The 13,455-nt window shown below is 54.4% G+C and overlaps 1 protein-coding gene across 1 annotated transcript in view; it reads right to left on the bottom strand.

Moving 5' to 3' along the window:
* Positions 1–13,455, bottom strand: part of itga9 (integrin, alpha 9) — a gene marked incomplete at its 5' end in the record, with an annotated part of 212,985 nt that overhangs the window by 132,225 nt on the left and 67,305 nt on the right. Inside the window, one exon of the mRNA XM_084165747.1 lies at positions 8,264–8,369. Coding sequence (XP_084021873.1) covers positions 8,264–8,369 — 106 coding nt within the window. The remainder of the gene's footprint in view (positions 1–8,263; positions 8,370–13,455) is intronic.

Here is a 13,455-nt window from a genome sequence, read left to right as displayed (position 1 = left end):
AGCATGATGGCATTGGGCCCTACAGCCTAGATAGGAGCATGATGGCATTGGGCACCTACAGCCTAGATAGGAGCATGATGGCATTGGGCCCTACAGCCTAGATAGGAGCATGATGGCATTGGGCCCTACAGCCTAGATAGGAGCATGATGGCATTGGCCCCTACAGCCTAGATAGGAGCATGATGGCATTGGGCCCTACAGCCCTACAGCCTAGATAGGAGCATGATGGCATTGGCCCCTACAGCCTAGATAGGAGCATGATGGCATTGGGCCCTACAGCCCTACAGCCTAGATAGGAGCATGATGGCATTGGGCCCTACAGCCTAGATAGGAGCATGATGGCATTGGGCCCTACAGCCTAGATAGGAGCATGATGGCATTGGGCCCTACAGCCTAGATAGGAGCATGATGGCATTGGGCCCTACAGCCTAGATGGGAGCATGATGGCATTGGGCCCTACAGCCTAGATGGGAGCATGATGGCATTGGCCCCTACAGCCTAGATAGGAGCATGATGGCATTGGGCCCTACAGCCTAGATGGGAGCATGATGGCATTGGGCCCTACAGCCTAGATGGGAGCATGATGGCATTGGCCCCTACAGCCTAGATGGGAGCATGATGGCATTGGCCCCTACAGCCTAGATAGGAGCATGATGGCATTGGGCCCTACAGCCTAGATGGGAGCATGATGGCATTGGCCCCTACAGCCTAGATAGGAGCATGATGGCATTGGGCCCTACAGCCTAGATAGGAGCATGATGGCATTGGGCCCTACAGCCTAGATGGGAGCATGATGGCATTGGCCCCTACAGCCTAGATAGGAGCATGATGGCATTGGGCCCTACAGCCTAGATGGGAGCATGATGGCATTGGCCCCTACAGCCTAGATAGGAGCATGATGGCATTGGGCCCTACAGCCTAGATAGGAGCATGATGGCATTGGGCCCTACAGCCTAGATGGGAGCATGATGGCATTGGCCCCTACAGCCTAGATAGGAGCATGATGGCATTGGGCCCTACAGCCTAGATGGGAGCATGATGGCATTGGCCCCTACAGCCTAGATAGGAGCATGATGGCATTGGGCCCTACAGCCTAGATAGGAGCATGATGGCATTGGGCCCTACAGCCTAGATAGGAGCATGATGGCATTGGGCCCTACAGCCCTACAGCCTAGATAGGAGCATGATGGCATTGGGCCCTACAGCCTAGATAGGAGCATGATGGCATTGGGCCCTACAGCCCTACAGCCTAGATAGGAGCATGATGGCATTGGGCCCTACAGCCTAGATAGGAGCATGATGGCATTGGGCCCTACAGCCTAGATAGGAGCATGATGGCATTGGGCCCTACAGCCTAGATAGGAGCATGATGGCATTGGGCCCTACAGCCTAGATGGGAGCATGATGGCATTGGGCCCTACAGCCTAGATGGGAGCATGATGGCATTGGCCCCTACAGCCTAGATAGGAGCATGATGGCATTGGGCCCTACAGCCTAGATGGGAGCATGATGGCATTGGGCCCTACAGCCTAGATGGAAGCATGATGGCATTGGCCCCTACAGCCTAGATGGGAGCATGATGGCATTGGCCCCTACAGCCTAGATAGGAGCATGATGGCATTGGGCCCTACAGCCTAGATGGGAGCATGATGGCATTGGCCCCTACAGCCTAGATAGGAGCATGATGGCATTGGGCCCTACAGCCTAGATAGGAGCATGATGGCATTGGGCCCTACAGCCTAGATGGGAGCATGATGGCATTGGCCCCTACAGCCTAGATAGGAGCATGATGGCATTGGGCCCTACAGCCTAGATGGGAGCATGATGGCATTGGCCCCTACAGCCTAGATAGGAGCATGATGGCATTGGGCCCTACAGCCTAGATAGGAGCATGATGGCATTGGGCCCTACAGCCTAGATGGGAGCATGATGGCATTGGCCCCTACAGCCTAGATAGGAGCATGATGGCATTGGGCCCTACAGCCTAGATAGGAGCATGATGGCATTGGCCCCTACAGCCTAGATAGGAGCATGATGGCATTGGGCCCTACAGCCTAGATAGGAGCATGATGGCATTGGGCCCTACAGCCTAGATAGGAGCATGATGGCATTGGGCCCTACAGCCTAGATAGGAGCATGATGGCATTGGGCCCTACAGCCTAGATAGGAGCATGATGGCATTGGGCCCTACAGCCTAGATAGGAGCATGATGGCATTGGCCCCTACAGCCTAGATAGGAGCATGATGGCATTGGGCCCTACAGCCTAGATGGGAGCATGATGGCATTGGGCCCTACAACCTAGATAGAAGCATGATGGCATTGGGCCCTACAGCCTAGATGGGAGCATGATGGCATTGGGCCCTACAGCCTAGATAGGAGCATGATGGCATTGGGCCCTACAGCCTAGATAGGAGCATGATGGCATTGGGCCCTACAGCCTAGATAGGAGCATGATGGCATTGGCCCCTACAGCCTAGATAGGAGCATGATGGCATTGGGCACCTACAGCCTAGATAGGAGCATGATGGCATTGGGCCCTACAGCCTAGATAGGAGCATGATGGCATTGGGCACCTACAGCCTAGATAGGAGCATGATGGCATTGGGCCCTACAGCCTAGATAGGAGCATGATGGCATTGGGCCCTACAGCCTAGATAGGAGCATGATGGCATTGGCCCCTACAGCCTAGATAGGAGCATGATGGCATTGGGCCCTACAGCCCTACAGCCTAGATAGGAGCATGATGGCATTGGCCCCTACAGCCTAGATAGGAGCATGATGGCATTGGGCCCTACAGCCCTACAGCCTAGATAGGAGCATGATGGCATTGGGCCCTACAGCCTAGATAGGAGCATGATGGCATTGGGCCCTACAGCCTAGATAGGAGCATGATGGCATTGGGCCCTACAGCCTAGATAGGAGCATGATGGCATTGGGCCCTACAGCCTAGATGGGAGCATGATGGCATTGGGCCCTACAGCCTAGATGGGAGCATGATGGCATTGGCCCCTACAGCCTAGATAGGAGCATGATGGCATTGGGCCCTACAGCCTAGATGGGAGCATGATGGCATTGGGCCCTACAGCCTAGATGGGAGCATGATGGCATTGGCCCCTACAGCCTAGATGGGAGCATGATGGCATTGGCCCCTACAGCCTAGATAGGAGCATGATGGCATTGGGCCCTACAGCCTAGATGGGAGCATGATGGCATTGGCCCCTACAGCCTAGATAGGAGCATGATGGCATTGGGCCCTACAGCCTAGATAGGAGCATGATGGCATTGGGCCCTACAGCCTAGATGGGAGCATGATGGCATTGGCCCCTACAGCCTAGATAGGAGCATGATGGCATTGGGCCCTACAGCCTAGATGGGAGCATGATGGCATTGGCCCCTACAGCCTAGATAGGAGCATGATGGCATTGGGCCCTACAGCCTAGATAGGAGCATGATGGCATTGGGCCCTACAGCCTAGATGGGAGCATGATGGCATTGGCCCCTACAGCCTAGATAGGAGCATGATGGCATTGGGCCCTACAGCCTAGATGGGAGCATGATGGCATTGGCCCCTACAGCCTAGATAGGAGCATGATGGCATTGGGCCCTACAGCCTAGATAGGAGCATGATGGCATTGGGCCCTACAGCCTAGATAGGAGCATGATGGCATTGGGCCCTACAGCCCTACAGCCTAGATAGGAGCATGATGGCATTGGGCCCTACAGCCTAGATAGGAGCATGATGGCATTGGGCCCTACAGCCCTACAGCCTAGATAGGAGCATGATGGCATTGGGCCCTACAGCCTAGATAGGAGCATGATGGCATTGGGCCCTACAGCCTAGATAGGAGCATGATGGCATTGGGCCCTACAGCCTAGATAGGAGCATGATGGCATTGGGCCCTACAGCCTAGATGGGAGCATGATGGCATTGGCCCCTACAGCCTAGATAGGAGCATGATGGCATTGGGCCCTACAGCCTAGATAGGAGCATGATGGCATTGGGCCCTACAGCCTAGATGGGAGCATGATGGCATTGGCCCCTACAGCCTAGATAGGAGCATGATGGCATTGGGCCCTACAGCCTAGATGGGAGCATGATGGCATTGGCCCCTACAGCCTAGATAGGAGCATGATGGCATTGGGCCCTACAGCCTAGATAGGAGCATGATGGCATTGGGCCCTACAGCCTAGATAGGAGCATGATGGCATTGGGCCCTACAGCCCTACAGCCTAGATAGGAGCATGATGGCATTGGGCCCTACAGCCTAGATAGGAGCATGATGGCATTGGGCCCTACAGCCCTACAGCCTAGATAGGAGCATGATGGCATTGGGCCCTACAGCCTAGATAGGAGCATGATGGCATTGGGCCCTACAGCCTAGATAGGAGCATGATGGCATTGGGCCCTACAGCCTAGATAGGAGCATGATGGCATTGGGCCCTACAGCCTAGATGGGAGCATGATGGCATTGGGCCCTACAGCCTAGATGGGAGCATGATGGCATTGGCCCCTACAGCCTAGATAGGAGCATGATGGCATTGGGCCCTACAGCCTAGATGGGAGCATGATGGCATTGGGCCCTACAGCCTAGATGGGAGCATGATGGCATTGGCCCCTACAGCCTAGATGGGAGCATGATGGCATTGGCCCCTACAGCCTAGATAGGAGCATGATGGCATTGGGCCCTACAGCCTAGATGGGAGCATGATGGCATTGGCCCCTACAGCCTAGATAGGAGCATGATGGCATTGGGCCCTACAGCCTAGATAGGAGCATGATGGCATTGGCCCCTACAGCCTAGATAGGAGCATGATGGCATTGGGCCCTACAGCCTAGATAGGAGCATGATGGCATTGGCCCCTACAGCCTAGATAGGAGCATGATGGCATTGGGCCCTACAGCCTAGATAGGAGCATGATGGCATTGGGCCCTACAGCCTAGATAGGAGCATGATGGCATTGGGCCCTACAGCCTAGATAGGAGCATGATGGCATTGGGCCCTACAGCCTAGATAGGAGCATGATGGCATTGGGCCCTACAGCCTAGATAGGAGCATGATGGCATTGGCCCCTATAGCCTAGATAGGAGCATTATGGCATTGGGCCCTACAGCCTAGATGGGAGCATGATGGCATTGGGCCCTACAACCTAGATAGGAGCATGATGGCATTGGGCCCTACAGCCTAGATGGGAGCATGATGGCATTGGGCCCTACAGCCTAGATAGGAGCATGATGGCATTGGGCCCTACAGCCTAGATAGGAGCATGATGGCATTGGGCCCTACAGCCTAGATAGGAGCATGATGGCATTGGCCCCTACAGCCTAGATAGGAGCATGATGGCATTGGGCACCTACAGCCTAGATAGGAGCATGATGGCATTGGGCCCTACAGCCTAGATAGGAGCATGATGGCATTGGGCACCTACAGCCTAGATAGGAGCATGATGGCATTGGGCCCTACAGCCTAGATAGGAGCATGATGGCATTGGGCCCTACAGCCTAGATAGGAGCATGATGGCATTGGCCCCTACAGCCTAGATAGGAGCATGATGGCATTGGGCCCTACAGCCCTACAGCCTAGATAGGAGCATGATGGCATTGGCCCCTACAGCCTAGATAGGAGCATGATGGCATTGGGCCCTACAGCCCTACAGCCTAGATAGGAGCATGATGGCATTGGGCCCTACAGCCTAGATAGGAGCATGATGGCATTGGGCCCTACAGCCTAGATAGGAGCATGATGGCATTGGGCCCTACAGCCTAGATAGGAGCATGATGGCATTGGGCCCTACAGCCTAGATGGGAGCATGATGGCATTGGGCCCTACAGCCTAGATGGGAGCATGATGGCATTGGCCCCTACAGCCTAGATAGGAGCATGATGGCATTGGGCCCTACAGCCTAGATGGGAGCATGATGGCATTGGGCCCTACAGCCTAGATGGGAGCATGATGGCATTGGCCCCTACAGCCTAGATGGGAGCATGATGGCATTGGCCCCTACAGCCTAGATAGGAGCATGATGGCATTGGGCCCTACAGCCTAGATGGGAGCATGATGGCATTGGCCCCTACAGCCTAGATAGGAGCATGATGGCATTGGGCCCTACAGCCTAGATAGGAGCATGATGGCATTGGGCCCTACAGCCTAGATGGGAGCATGATGGCATTGGCCCCTACAGCCTAGATAGGAGCATGATGGCATTGGGCCCTACAGCCTAGATGGGAGCATGATGGCATTGGCCCCTACAGCCTAGATAGGAGCATGATGGCATTGGGCCCTACAGCCTAGATAGGAGCATGATGGCATTGGGCCCTACAGCCTAGATGGGAGCATGATGGCATTGGCCCCTACAGCCTAGATAGGAGCATGATGGCATTGGGCCCTACAGCCTAGATGGGAGCATGATGGCATTGGCCCCTACAGCCTAGATAGGAGCATGATGGCATTGGGCCCTACAGCCTAGATAGGAGCATGATGGCATTGGGCCCTACAGCCTAGATAGGAGCATGATGGCATTGGGCCCTACAGCCCTACAGCCTAGATAGGAGCATGATGGCATTGGGCCCTACAGCCTAGATAGGAGCATGATGGCATTGGGCCCTACAGCCCTACAGCCTAGATAGGAGCATGATGGCATTGGGCCCTACAGCCTAGATAGGAGCATGATGGCATTGGGCCCTACAGCCTAGATAGGAGCATGATGGCATTGGGCCCTACAGCCTAGATAGGAGCATGATGGCATTGGGCCCTACAGCCTAGATGGGAGCATGATGGCATTGGGCCCTACAGCCTAGATGGGAGCATGATGGCATTGGCCCCTACAGCCTAGATAGGAGCATGATGGCATTGGGCCCTACAGCCTAGATGGGAGCATGATGGCATTGGGCCCTACAGCCTAGATGGAAGCATGATGGCATTGGCCCCTACAGCCTAGATGGGAGCATGATGGCATTGGCCCCTACAGCCTAGATAGGAGCATGATGGCATTGGGCCCTACAGCCTAGATGGGAGCATGATGGCATTGGCCCCTACAGCCTAGATAGGAGCATGATGGCATTGGGCCCTACAGCCTAGATAGGAGCATGATGGCATTGGGCCCTACAGCCTAGATGGGAGCATGATGGCATTGGCCCCTACAGCCTAGATAGGAGCATGATGGCATTGGGCCCTACAGCCTAGATGGGAGCATGATGGCATTGGCCCCTACAGCCTAGATAGGAGCATGATGGCATTGGGCCCTACAGCCTAGATAGGAGCATGATGGCATTGGGCCCTACAGCCTAGATGGGAGCATGATGGCATTGGCCCCTACAGCCTAGATAGGAGCATGATGGCATTGGGCCCTACAGCCTAGATGGGAGCATGATGGCATTGGCCCCTACAGCCTAGATAGGAGCATGATGGCATTGGGCCCTACAGCCTAGATAGGAGCATGATGGCATTGGGCCCTACAGCCTAGATAGGAGCATGATGGCATTGGGCCCTACAGCCCTACAGCCTAGATAGGAGCATGAAGGCATTGGGCCCTACAGCCTAGATAGGAGCATGATGGCATTGGGCCCTACAGCCCTACAGCCTAGATAGGAGCATGATGGCATTGGGCCCTACAGCCTAGATAGGAGCATGATGGCATTGGGCACCTCAGAGCTCCAGACACATAGCTGCTGCTGCCAGGTGGCTGGTCTTTAGACACTACAGGAAAAACACATCAGGTGATATCACATTCTATCAAACCAAGAGAGATGAATGAAAGCAGAAAAATTGCCTCCAGTCTTCCTGTAGCGTTCTATTGTGAAACACACGCCAAGAAAAGTATTCTTTAGACAACTCCAGTGAGTGCCAGGAACAGTATGCTGTCTGTGTGTGTGTACGCTATATCTGTGTGTGTGTGTGCATACACATGAGTAAAAGAGGGTTATGCTTTCTGAAGATCCCCGTCTCCATAAGATAATCGAAACAGAATGTCTCTGAGAGAAAAGCTTTTGGGCTTTTCTAGCATAGGTATTACGACCAGCCTACGTTTGCTTACGTCACAATGTTTAATATTGTGGAACAAAAACTGTATGACTAAGCTATATCACATTCCATAAACATTGTAGACTAGACCACCTCTCATTAAAATAATTGAATATTCATGAAAGTGTTTCATTGAGAATTTTGGTATTTGTACAACAACAGTGGCGGTTTGAGGAGTGGACACATTTTCATAAGCATACATTCTATACTTGACAACACAGTGAGTTAGTTGAGAGACACTTACCTTGGTATCCATCGTCATCGATGTCTCCGATTGCAGTGATGCACTCTCCAAAGTGTGCACTGTAGGCATCATCTCCATTTAAGAGTCCAGCCTCCTCCATCACCCCCTGCAATTAGAGTCAAACAGGGGAATGGTTAGGACGTGACACAACCTATTACTGGGGAACGGTTATTACGTGACACAACCCATAACTTTAAAGGGGAACAGTTATGATGTGACACAACCCTTTACATTAAAGGGCAATGGTTATGACTGACTACTAACTGAAATACATCCAGCTTTCTCCTATAACATTTGAGGAACTTTCTGTATCGGCTATAGATATAGTTATTTAACTTTCACTAAAAACTCAAATAACCAAACTCACCGTAAGAACCTCCAAGACTAGCTAGTTTTAATATCCTAATGATAACTCACCGTAAGAACCTCCAAGACCAGCTAATTATAACATCCTAATGATAACTCACCGTAAGAACCTCCAAGACTAGCTAGTTATAACATCCTAATGATAACTCACAAATAGAACAGGACCAAACACAGACAAAGTTAAACAATCCCCACTTTTAAAGCAAATAGTTTTCTTCAAGTTAATACCATTTTGTTAACCAGCTGGTCTGACATGGACAGATGAACAATCTATGGAGGTCATATAAACTCTTGCTACACGCTATAGGCATGTCACGGTTTCGGCCGAGGCTGCCTCTCTCCCTTGCTCGGGCAGGCTTCGGCGTTCGTCGTCTCCGGAATACTAGCTGCCACCGTTGTATGTTTCTATGTTCGTTTGCTTTTGTCTGATTGTTGTACACCTGTTATCGTTTAGTGTAATTAGTGTCATATAAGTTCTCGTTGTGTTTGTCTAGTGTTGTGTGTGATTGTTTTACTGTCGTGCCGGTAGGCTGGATTATTACTGTTTGCTCGGTTGAGCTATTTTGCTCCTTAGTTTTGGAGTATTTTGTCGCACCTGTTTGTGCGCTTGTGTTTTCGCCTACGTGCGGAGCTTTTGCCTCAGGGCAGTTATTTCGTGTTTGTTTTGCTGTGCAACACTAAAGTCTGTTGGACTAACGTACTGCGTCCTGCGCCTGATTCCACCCACATCTACCTTGACAGAATCACACACCATACTCGATGGAATCAGCAGGAGCCGCAGCAGCACAGGCGACGTTGGAGGACAGGGTCCGTGAGCAGAATGACCAGATCCTGCGGATGGGGTCCGCACTGCAGGAGGTGATCACCACCATCCGAGGCTGGGAGACCCGAGGGACTCCTCCACCGCCATCCTCCCTGCCCGCACCATCGGCCACTCAGCCCATTCCCGCTCCGGAACCCAGAGGAGTTCGACTCTCGCTCCCGAGGGCCTACGATGGGACCGCGGCCGGGTGTCAGGGATTCCTTCTCCAGGTGGAGCTTTACCTGGCCACCGTGCACCTGGCGCCCTCGGGACACGAGAGTGTGTCCGCCCTGATCTCCTGCCTTTCCGGGAAGGCGTTGGAATGGGCCAACGCAGAGTGGAGGAGGATCGACGCTAACACCATCACCTACGACAAGTTCTCCCGCCGCTTCAGGGCGGTGTTTGACCATCCCCCGGAGGGGAAAGCGGCGGGGGAGCGTCTGGTCGGCCTCAGGCAGGGGAAGAGGAGTGCCCAGGAGTTCGCCTTGGAGTTCCGTACCCTAGCGGCGGATGCAGGGTGGAATGAGCGGGCTCTCATTGATCACTACAGATGTAGTCTACGCGAGGACGTCCGTAGGGAGCTGGCCTGTAGGGACACCAGCCTCTCGTTCGACCAGTTGGTCGACATGTCCATCAGGCTGGATACCCTGCTAGCTACCCGCGGACGTTCCGAGGGGGGTCCGTCCATTTCACCCTCCAGCGCCTCGGAGCCGTGCCCCATGGAGCTCGGGGGCGCTGGCGCTAGAGAGAGGAGGGGTCGGCTTACGAGGGGGTCCATTTCCTGCACCAACTGTGGTCGGGGAGGACACACCGCGGCTAGGTGCTGGGGATGGCCTCCTCGGGGAGAGGACGACAGGTCCCGCACTGGGGAGTCCTTCCAGGTGAGTAGGCGCCCCACTCACCCAGAGCTCTCTGTTGCACATTTCTGTATATCTGTGCGTTTTCCACAGGTAGCACCTCATTCCCAGCATAAGGCGCTGGTAGATTCAGGCGCGGCTGGGAATTTTGTTGATAAGAAGTTTTGTTTAGCCTTAGGGATTCCCCTTCTCCCTGTGGACGTTCCCTTCCCCGTTCATGCCCTAGATAGCCGTCCGTTGGGTGCGGGCTTGATCAGGGAGGTCACTGCGCCACTTAGGATGTGTGCGCAGGGGGGTCATCAGGAGATGATCCAGCTATTTCTGATCGACTCGCCTGCGTATCCGGTGGTGCTGGGCATGCCCTGGTTGAGTACCCATAACCCATCAATTCCGTGGCAGGAGAGGGCTCTGATGGAGTGGTCTGCCCAGTGTGTGGGTCGATGTTTAGGCGTTTCCATAGGGGCTACCTCGGTGGAGAGTCCAAACCAGGTGCCCGCATTGCACGTTCCCCCCGAGTATGGGCATTTGGCTATTGTGTTCAGTAAGTCGAGGGCGACGCAGTTGCCTCCCCATAGGCAGGGAGATTGTGCGATAGACCTCCAGGCAGGAGCTGCGCTCCCACGGAGCCATGTGTATCCTCTGTCTCAGGAGGAGAAGAGAGCTATGGAGACGTACATAGACGAATCTCTGAGACAAGGATACATACGGCCTTCCACTTCCCCTGCGTCCTCGAGTTTCTTTTTTGTGAAGAAAAAGGATGGAGGATTACGCCCGTGCATTGATTACCGTGGTCTCAATCAGATCACGGTGAAGTACAGTTATCCACTCCCGCTGATTGCGACCATGACGGAGTCATTGCACGGGGCGCGTTTCTTCACTAAATTAGATCTCAGGAGCGCGTACAACTTGGTGCGCATTAGGGGGGGCGATGAATGGAAGACAGCCTTTAGTACCACCTCGGGCCATTACGAGTATCTTGTCATGCCATACGGGTTGATGAACGCTCCTTCAGTTTTCCAATCATTCGTGGATGAGATCTTCAGGGACATGCAGGGGCAGGGGGTGGTCGTGTACATCGATGACATTCTCGTGTACTCACCTACCCGAGTCGAGCATGTGGCCCTGGTGCGCCGAGTGTTGCGGAGACTGTTGGAGCACGACCTGTATGTCAAGGCAGAGAAGTGTCTGTTCTTCCAGGAGTCGGTCTCCTTTTTGGGTTATCAGTTGTCTGCGTCAGGGGTGAAGATGGAGGTAGACCGGGTGTCAGCCGTGCGTAATTGGCAAACGCCAACTACTGTGAAGGAGGTGCAGCAGTTTTTGGGGTTTGCGAATTATTACCGGAGGTTTATCCGGGGTTTTGGACAGGTGGCAGCTCCCATAACGTCTCTTTTGAAGGGGGGTCCGGTGCGTGTGCAGTGGTCAGCCGAGGCGGACAGGGCGTTTGGGAGGCTGAAGGACCTGTTTACCTCGGCTCCGGTGCTGGCGCATCCGGATCCCTCTTTGCCATTTCAGGTAGAGGTGGACGCGTCAGAGGCCGGTATAGGAGCCGTGCTGTCGCAACGGTCCGGCGCGCCACCTAAGCTCCGCCCCTGTGCCTTTTATTCCAAGAAGCTCAGTCCGGCGGAGCGAAACTATGACGTGGGGGACAGGGAGTTGTTAGCCGTGGTACAGGCCCTAAAGGTGTGGAGGCACTGGCTTGAGGGGGCTCAACACCCTTTCCTCATTTTGACGGACCACCGTAACCTGGAGTACATCCGGGCAGCGAGGAGGCTGAACCCTCGCCAGGCGAGGTGGAATATGTTTTTGACCCGTTTCACATTTAAGATCACGTACATCCCTGGGTCACAGAACGGTAGGGCAGACGCACTGTCTCGGCGGTATGACACGGAGGAGAGGTCCGTGGAGCCCACTCCCATACTGCCGGAGTCTTGTCTGGTGGCACCGGTAGTGTGGGAGGTCGATGCCGAACTTGAGCGGGCGTTACGCACCGACCCTAGTCCACCTCAATGCCCGGAGGGTCGGAAGTACGTTCCGCTCGAGGTTCGGGATCGTTTGATCTATTGGGCTCACACGTCACCCTCCTCTGGACACCCTGGTATCGGCCGGACAGTGCACTGTCTTAGTACCAAGTACTGGTGGCCCACGTTGGCGAGGGATGTGAGGGTTTATGTTTCCTCCTGCTCGGTGTGCGCCCAGTGTAAGGCGCCTAGACATCTGCCTAGGGGTAAGTTACTACCCCTGCCCGTTCCACAACGACCATGGTCTCACCTCTCGGTGGATTTCCTCACTGACCTTCCTCCTTCACAGGGGAATACCACTATACTGGTCGTTGTGGACCGGTTTTCTAAGGCCTGTCGTTTGCTCCCTATGCCGGGCCTTCCTACTGCCCTGCAAACCGCCGAAGCACTATTCACCCATGTGTTCCGGCACTACGGGGTACCCGAGGATATTGTGTCTGATCGAGGTCCCCAATTTACCTCCAGAGTCTGGAGAGCTTTTATGGAGCGGTTGGGGGTCTCGGTGAGCCTCACCTCGGGTTACCACCCGGAGAGTAATGGGCAGGTGGAACGCGTGAACCAGGATGTGGGTAGGTTTCTTAGAACATACTGCCAGGACCGGCCGGAGGAGTGGGCAAGGTACGTTCCCTGGGCCGAGATGGCCCAGAATTCCCTACGCCATTCCTCCACTAACCTAACCCCTTTTCAATGTGTGTTAGGTTACCAGCCGGTTCTGGCACCTTGGCAGCAGAGCCAGATCGAGGCTCCTGCGGTGGATGAGTGGGCGCGGCGCTCGGAGGAGACATGGAACGCTGCACACGTCCACCTGCAGCGGGCCCTCCGACGTCATAAGGCGAGCGCCGATCTCCACCGCAGTGAGGGACCGGTGTACGCACCTGGTGATCGAGTCTGGCTCTCTACCAGAAACCTGCCCCTCCGCCTGCCCTGTCGGAAACTGGGTCGGCGGTTTGTAGGGCCATTTAAAGTCCTGAGAAGGTTGAACGAGGTGTGTTACAAATTACAACTACCTGTTGAGTATAAGAGTATTAACCCCTCGTTCCATGTGTCTCTTCTCAGGCCGGTGGTAGCTGGCCCACTCCAAGAAAGTGAGATCAGGGAGACTCCTCCGCCCCCATTGGACATCGAGGGGGCACCGGCGTACTCCGTACG

The sequence above is a fragment of the Coregonus lavaretus genome (assembly GCF_964263955.1).
Source record: "Coregonus lavaretus genome assembly, chromosome: 1".
Lineage (NCBI taxonomy): Eukaryota > Metazoa > Chordata > Actinopteri > Salmoniformes > Salmonidae > Coregonus > Coregonus lavaretus.
This window is presented reverse-complemented; position numbering and strand designations above follow the sequence as displayed.